Source organism: Nicotiana sylvestris, chromosome 12, assembly GCF_000393655.2.
Source record: "Nicotiana sylvestris chromosome 12, ASM39365v2, whole genome shotgun sequence".
Lineage (NCBI taxonomy): Eukaryota > Viridiplantae > Streptophyta > Magnoliopsida > Solanales > Solanaceae > Nicotiana > Nicotiana sylvestris.
The window spans coordinates 107,835,649-107,844,218 of record NC_091068.1 but is presented as its reverse complement, the minus strand read 5'-3'; the positions used below and the strand labels follow the sequence as shown (position 1 = coordinate 107,844,218).

Sequence of the window (8,570 nt, the reverse complement as noted above, 5' to 3'; positions counted from 1 at the left end):
CGTGATGATCTGATTCACGTGGCGTCGTGATACGTAGGCAATCCTCATCGGATCCGGTCACGATTTTATAAATAACTCAAATGAAAGAAAAACCAAAAAAAGAAGAGAAAGAGAGCAAAGAAAAACCAAAAGAAAAGCGAGAAAAGCAAGAAAAAGAGAGGAAAGAAAAGAGAAGAAGACAGGAATAAGAGGAGGAGCATTAAAGAGACAAAGTGGAAAGAAAGGAAAAGTGGAGAGATAACCAAAAGCCGGGATGAAACACGCAACCGTTGCGAAACATGTAGAAACACATTTAACTATATAGGTGCATCACACCCCAATATGCGATTACCTGTGTGTTATTTGCTTCAAACTAACCGGTTTGTTGTCTTTTTGAGTTTAGGTTTCATATTAAAGTGGTTTGTTTTGTGGTAATCTGGCTTCACATCCGTCCTTCACAAAATCAAAAGGAAGTGTAGAAATGTCGTCGGAAAGTCATCTGCCAACAGTTCCTATCCTGGAAGATAGCCCGATCTCGGCCATCCCAACTTCCGAGTCAGCAACTGCTGAGGAAAACAGAATTCTGCGTCTCCGCATGATGGAAATATGGGATGCCTGGTCCAATGGCAGAGAGCCACCGACAACGATACCTGGATTTCCTGAGTTACTTCCCAGGGCAAGTGGGACTTCCAACATCCCAATAAGTTATCCGAACACCCCACTTGGATATCCTACCATCTCAGCCCACTTTGTTGGAACACCTTCTGAGGTTCACCCCCAGGTGTTGATTTTAGGTGCGGCCTCCAACATATTCACTATGCCACCTTGTTCGGCTACGGCACAACCCACTTTGCCCAGGCCTAGTTTTGATCCATCATCTTTCACCTTCCAAGTACCATACTTTCCACCGGAACCTACCCAGTTCACTACCAATGCTTACCCTCAGCTACCCCGGTACGAGTTTACCGCGGGATAGGAGAAAACCACAAAGAATCCCGAACAAGAGGAGATTACCCGAAAAATGAGGAGCATGGAGCAGAGCCTAAAAAATATACAGGGTTTGAGCGGACAAAAGAGTGTATACTACGCTGATCTGTGTATGTTCCCACACATGAATTTACCCTTAGGTTTCAAAACCCCGAAGTTTGAAAAGTATGGCGGGCATGGGGATCCCATAGCCCACCTCAAGAGGTACTACAACCAATTGCGGGGAGTAGGTGGAAAAGCGGAGCTTCTCATGGCTTATTTTGGAGAGAGCCTGGTTGGCATTGCTTCTGAATGGTACATGGATCAGGATATATCTCGTTGGCATATTTGGGATGACCTGGCTCGAGATTGTGTTAGGCAGTTTTAGTATAAGATCGACATAGCCCTAACAGGAATTCGTTGTCGAATCTCAAGAAGAAGTCCTCAGAAAGCTTCCGAGAGTATGCTGTCAAATGGCACGAACAAACGGCCAGAGTCAAGCCTCCAATAGATGAAATAGAGATGGTTAATGTTTTTCTTCAAGCCCAAGAGGATGATTATTTTCAGAATATGATGTCCGCGATGGGGAAACCATTTGCCGAGGCCATCAAAATTGGTGAAATAGTCGAGAATGGTCTAAAACCAGGGCGTATATTGAGTCAATCTGCTATAAGGGCTACCTCCCAAGCAATTCAAGGCGGGTCTGGAGGTGTAGCAAACCGAAAGAAGAAGGAAGAAGTGGCAATGGCAACTTCAAGTGTAAGGAAACCCCGTCCACCCAGACCTTACTTCCCTGCAAGAACCCCACAATATTACTATCCCTATCAGGATGTGGCCTATGCTATGGTTCCTCAGCCATATACAGTGATGAATGCCCAGCCCTACGTTAGGCCACAATAATAGTTCAACCAAAACCGAGCTCTATTTCCCAGAAATTGACCTCCTCGCCAAGCTCAGTATAATCCCCAACCTCCACAAAATAACTTCCCCTACAATTCCCCTGCCCGAGAACCACCTAGGATGGCAAACTTCATGCCCATTGGTGAGTCATATTCTAGCCTTTTTCCTAAACTTGTCCAGATGGGTCTGTTGCAGCCCGTAACCCAAACCAGGCAGAACCTAGAGTCGCCCTCCTACCGAGCCGGTACTCGATGTGCTTACCATTCGGGAGCGGAAGGGCATGATACAGACGACTGTTGGACCCTGAAAAGGGATGTTGAAAATCTCATAGAATAAAAGCGGATCAGTGCTAAAGGACGAAGACATTCCTAATGTGACCAACAATCCATTACCGGCTCACAACAACGGACTAGTTATTGGGATGATTTGCGAAGATAAGGAGTTCGATCCTGCTTTGAAAGCCATAATTGCAATTGCTGATGTTGAAAGGAAGCCAAAGGCTGTTGCAAAACAAGACAAGGGGGAGAAGAAGAGTAAACCTACCCCTCAAAATACAGAAAAGAAAGTGGAAACCAAAACTGGGGCAGCGCCCTCAAAAGATGTCATTCTTTATGTTCCCCGAGGTCACATGAAAGAACAAATGTCATTGAGCCCTCCAAGAAGGTTTGAGCTAAACAAAAGATTTAAAATGTATGTGCCTAAAGGGACCTATGTGGTACAGGGCCAGTAGTTTCACCAAGGCTGAATGAGCCCGTGGTTATTGGCCGCGCACCGCAGAGGCCCATGACAGATCCTACTGTCGTCCCATGGAATTATAAAAAGGCGGCAGTAACCTATAAAGGAAATTGGGAGAAGCAAATGAAACTAACCCGGTGGAGAAATACCTCAATCTGGAGGAAGTGAATAAAGCCACGAAGAAGAGTTTCCCACTCAAGAAGCCAGTTAGTGCTGAAGAAGCAGAAGAATTCTTCAGGAAAATGAAAACTGCGGACTATGAGATAATTGACCAACTTCGAAAGTCTCCTGCTCAGGTTTCTTTGTTGTCTCTATTAATGAATTCAACCGAGCATCAGAAGGTGTTGATAAAACCCCTCAATGAAGCTGATGTCCCAATTGAAACCACTGTTGAGCAATTGGAAAGGATAGCAGAAAGATTCTTTGCAATCAATCAGATCTCCTTCAGCAAAAATGATTTGCCCCCGGAAAGGGCCGCCCACAACAAAGCCCTCTATCTGACAGTTAAATGTGAGGGGTACTATGTGAAGAGAGTCATGATAGATGGTAGGTCCGGATTTGATATTGCCCTCTCTCAACTTTGCAAAGAATGGAGATTGGGACTGAGAGAATCAGGCCTAACAACATCTGTGTGCATGCCTTTGATGGCATCAAGAGAGATACCATAGGAGAAATCAATTTGATTTTGACTATTGGCCCTATGGATTTCGAGGTGACCTTTTAAGTCCTAGACATGAATACTTCCTACAATTTCCTTTTGGGAAGACCTTGGATTCACGCAGCAGGGCTGTACCTTCCACTCTCCACCAGATGGTGAAATTTCAATATGAAGATCAGGAGCTTGTAGTCCATGGAGAGGAAGAGCAGTCGATTTACCGTGACCCGTCAGTCCCACGTCTCGAAGCTAGAGAAGGAAGTGAACATATAGTCTATCAAGCTTTTGAGGTTGTGGTGGCAGACCAATGTGAAGAAAGAATCCCTTGTCCCCAACCCTTTCTCTCAAATGCGTCAACTATGGTTGCCAAGGAAATGATCAGGCATGGTTATAAACCCGGGAAGGGGCTCGGGATGTCATTGCAAGGAATCGGAAAACCTATCACTCTGGTTGCTAGCGAGAAGTTCTTTGGTATGGGTTTCCAAGCCACGCCAGCTGATGAAACATGGGCAAATGAGCGAAAGAACAACGGTTGGGTCTTGCCTCAGCCGATCCCGCATCTGTTCGAAACCTTCGTCGGGCCCAAGTACAATGAAGAAGAAGAAGATGAGGCCTTCACGGCCGAAGAAATTGAAGAAATCTATGGGGCTATGAGGCAGATATTGTATGAAACCCACATAGTTCAACTGGGAGAAGGCTCGAGCATCGCTGAGGTGTTGTACATGGGGTTCGATGCCAAGTTGCAAAATTGGAAGGCTACTCCGTTCCCAGTCAGGCGGGAATCCCGGTAGTCCAATCTTGCCACCTTTTCTACATCACAAGTTATTTCAGGGTGTAACTCGGATGTTTCATTTAGTTTCCTGTCTTTAAATTCCAATGTAAACCCTGTTATCTTCAAAATTCAATGAAATGAAATCAATATTTCATCGTTCATCTCTTTTTATTCTTTCTGATTTTTGTTACTTTTTCTTATTTCTTTTTTCAGTTCTAATAATGTGGCTTTAAATAACATGACATGCTTACGGACTTCATGCCCAGATCCAAACACGTTGTCTAATTATGAAATAATGAACCAAGAACTGGAATATGATGAAGAAGAGGCTTTCAGGGAAATAAATCAAGGATTAGAACAATTTGAGAATAAGCCTAAGCCAAATCTAAATGAAACCGAGCCGGTAAATTTGGGTAATTCAGAAGAGGTCCAAGAGACCATGATAAGCATTCACACAAATGAAAGAACTAGGGATGCCTTGATCCAACTTTTGTTTGAATTCAAATATGTGTTTGCTTGGTCCTACGATGACATGCCAGGATTGAGTGTCGAATTGGTGGTCCACAAGTTGCCGACTTACTCTGATTATCCCCCTATCCAGCAAAAGCAAAGAAATTGCAAAACTGATATTAGTGACAAGATCAAAGAAGAAGTCTCCAAACAGTTGAAAGCGGGGGTGATCCGAGTGGTCCGATACACCAGACGGCTGGCTATATAGTTCCCGTACCAAAGAAATATGGGAAAACTCGGCTGTGGTTTGACTATCGAGATCTGAACAAAGCAAGTCCCAAAGACAACTTCCCTTTGCCAAACATCCACATCCTCGTTGACAACTATGCCAAACATGAGATACAGTCTTTCGTGAATTGTTATGCTGGGTATCATCAGGTCTTAATGGATGAGGAAGATGCAAAAAATATAGCATTTACAACAACTTGGGGCACTTATTACTACAGGGTCATGCCTTTTGGTCTGAAGAATGCTGGGGCGACTTACATGAGAGCCATGACTGCCATTTTCCATGACATCATGCACCAAGAAATCGAGGGGTATGTGGACGATGTGATCATCAAATCCAGAACACAGGACGACCATGTTCAAGACCTGAGAAAATTTTTTAAGTGGCTGCGTAAGTATGATTTGAAGCTGAATCCGGCTAAATGTGCATTTGGGGTTCCATCTGACAAACTCTTGGGATTTATAGTCAATCGGAGGGGCATCGAGTTAGATCCAACGAAAATAAAGTCTATTCGGGATTTGCCTCCTCCGAAAACCAAGAAAGAGGTTATGAGCATGTTGGGAAGGTTGAATTACATCAGCCGATTCATTGCTCAGTTGACTTCCACATGTGAGCCCATCTTCAAGATGTTCAATAAAGATGCAGCAATTAAATGGACAGATGAGTGTCAAGAGGCCTTTGACAAAATCAATGAATATTTGTCGAATCCACCGGTCTTAGACCTACCCGAACCTGTAAGACCTTTGTTTTTGTATTTAATAGTCTTGGAGAATTTTTTCGGTTGTATCCTCGGGCAACATGATGTGACTGGGAAGAAAGAGCAGGCAATCTACTATTTGAGTAAAACGTTCACAAGCTATGAAGCTAATTATACCTTGTTGGAAAGGACTTGCTGCGCCTTAACTTGGGTCGCTCAAAAGCTTAGGCATTACCTGTTGGCCTACACCACTTACCTCATCACCAGGTTGGATCATTTAAAGTACATATTCCAGAAGCCGATGCCCACAGGGAGGTTAGCAAAATGGCAGATCCTGCTCACTGAATTTGACATAGTCTATGTCACCCGCACGGTAATGAAAGCCCAGGCTCTAGCAGATCACCTAGCTGAAAACCCTGTTGATGACGAATATAAGCCCTTAAATACTTACTTCCCAGACAAGGAGGTGAATTCAGTTGAGGTAATATCAGAGGACACCAATGCTTGGAAAATGTTCTTCGATGGAGTTGTGAACGCAAAAGGTGTTGGGATTGGGGCAATCTTGATCTCACCCATGGGTCAGCACTATCCAGCCACAACCCGACTTCGATTTTTCTGCACAAACAACACTGCCGAGTATGAAGCCTGCATTATGGGTATGAATATAGCAATCGACCAAGATGTCGAAGAACTTTTGATTATGGGAGATTCAAACCTGATTATCCGACAAACTCAGGGTGAATGGGAAACTCGAAATGTCAAGCTTATTCCATACCGGCAACATATGGAAGATCTTAGTAAATTGTTCAAGTCAGTCGAGTTTAGGCACATTCCTCATTTTCATAATGAGTTGGTCGATGCACTCGCTACTTTGGCCTCGATGTTGCCTTATCCAGGCAATCTCCACATTGACCCGTTGGAAATCCAAATCCGGGAAAGGCATGGTTACTGCAATACGATCGAGGTGGAGCCAAATGTTCAACCATGGTATCATGATATCAATAGATTTCTGAAAACGAAAGAATATCCCGAGCAAGCCAATGGAGACCAAAAGAGAACCATTAGACGGCTTGCAAGCGGTTTCTTCTTGAGCAGCGAGGTCTTGTACAAAAGGACTTCAGATCTCAACTTGTTAAGATGTGTTGACGCCGAAGAGGCCGGAAGAATCATGTATGAAATGCACACAGGAGTGTGTGGACCCCACATGAATGGGTATATTTTGGCAAAGAAGATCCTTCGAGCAGGCTATTGTTGGATGACCATGGAAAAGGACTACTTTAGTTTTGTCCGGAAATGTCATCAGTGTCAGGTGCACGGTGATCTGATACATGCACCACCTACAGAACTGCATCCTATGTCAGCACCTTGGCCATTTGTTGCCTGGGGTATGGACATCATTGGGCCGATCGACCCAAAAGCTTCAAATGGACATAGGTTCATATTGGTCGCCATCGACTACTTCACAAAATGGGTTGAAGCAATTACTCTCAAATTTGTCACTAAGAAAGTGGTGGTAGACTTCGTGCACTCCAATATCATCTGCTGTTTTGGTATCCCTGTGACTATCATTACAGATAATGCTGCAAACTTGAATAGTTATTTGATGAGGGAGATATGCGAACAATTCAAGATAACGCATCGGAACTCTACCCCTTATCGGCCTAAAGCTAATGGTGCTGTTGAGGCAACAAACAAGAACATCAAAAGGATTTTGAGAAAGATGATCCAAACTTCTAGGCAATGGCATGAAAAAGTGGCCGTTTGCATTATTGGGATACCGCACAACTATGCGCACATCAGTCGGAGCAACCCCGTATCTTTTGGTTTATGGCATTGAAGCCGTAATACCCGCCGAGGTTGAAATTACATCCCTTCGAATCATTGTTGAAGCTGAAATTAAGGATAATGAGTGGGTCAAAACCCATCTGGACAGGTAACCCTGATCAATGAAAAGCGAATGGCCGCAGTCTGCCACGGACAGTTGTATCAACAAAGAATGGCCCGTGCCTACAATAAGAAAGTGCGGCCTAGGAACTTTGAAGTGGGGCAACTCGTTTTGAGGCGTATTCTCTCTTACCACCAGGAAGCAAAAGGAAAGTTCACTCCTAACTGGAAGGGCCCATACATTATCAGAAAATTGTTGCCAAAAGGGGCCTTATACCTGGGAGACATCGAAGGAAATGACCCTGGAACAGCTGTAAATGCAGATGCAGTAAAAATGTATTATGTCTAATCTTACTGTAGCAACAACATTATCCAATCGGGATGACGAAGCCTTTCATTCTAGCTACCCCAAACACTCCAATTCTTTTATAACCCTTTGAGCCGGTTACCTTTCTTTCATTACCCTCTTTGGAGCTAGAAAAAGTTTGTAAAAAAAAACAGAAAAACAAAAGAAAGTCAAAAACAAAGTTCCCTGAACTACGTTCGACTTGATTCCGAAAGGATACATAGACAGCCTCTCTCCGAGGTTCAGTCACACCAAAACAAAAATCCAATTTCCCCCAAAAATGAAACTGGGGCAGATATTATAATGATTCGGCGATAATCCCGCCTGAACGGTTCCAAAGTTGTAATTTGATCCAAATTCTTTTTACCCAAACCTCATTCAAGTCCTTCTGATCAATCAGTGAAAGGTGTTCAAAATCGGAGAACGCAGTTGTTTGAACACAATGCAATCAAGATAAAAGAAATAAAATGAGAGAGTCTTATTGGTGAAAACACAAGGGCACCTTAAGGTGATGGTGAGCAGAGAAACTGAAAAATGAGAGAGTCTTGTTAGTAAAAAATTGCAAAGAGCACTATAAGGCGACGGTGAGAAGAGAAATGAGAGAGGTTGATTGGCGAAAACCCGCAAAGGGCGCCGTTGAACGAAACGAGAGAATCCTTTGCAACCATTGGCACTGAAAGAGTCCTGGCAAGGTTTTCCGATTTTAAAACACGGTTCTTCATGGGTTTATGAGGAGATGGATAGTTGCACGGATCGGGTATCCAGTCCAAGAAGCATGTCATGTTTATTGAAGTATGCATGCACTCCAGATAAGTCTTTCTTCCCCTTCCCAAAAGGGACACTTCTCTTTGAATTCACTTTCTTGTCCTTTGTTTGCTTTTCTTTGAATCCCTTTCG

At 43.7% G+C, this 8,570-nt stretch overlaps 1 protein-coding gene across 1 annotated transcript; it reads left to right on the top strand.

Moving 5' to 3' along the window:
• Window positions 1-460: 460 nt before the first annotated feature.
• Window positions 461-3,248, top strand: LOC138883512 (uncharacterized). The gene is made up of 5 exons (XM_070164204.1): window positions 461-659; window positions 1,107-1,260; window positions 1,359-1,830; window positions 2,177-2,535; window positions 2,687-3,248. The coding sequence occupies exons 1-5, from the start codon at window positions 461-463 to the stop codon at window positions 3,246-3,248; spliced, it is 1,746 nt and encodes a 581-aa protein (XP_070020305.1).
• Window positions 3,249-8,570: the final 5,322 nt, after the last annotated feature.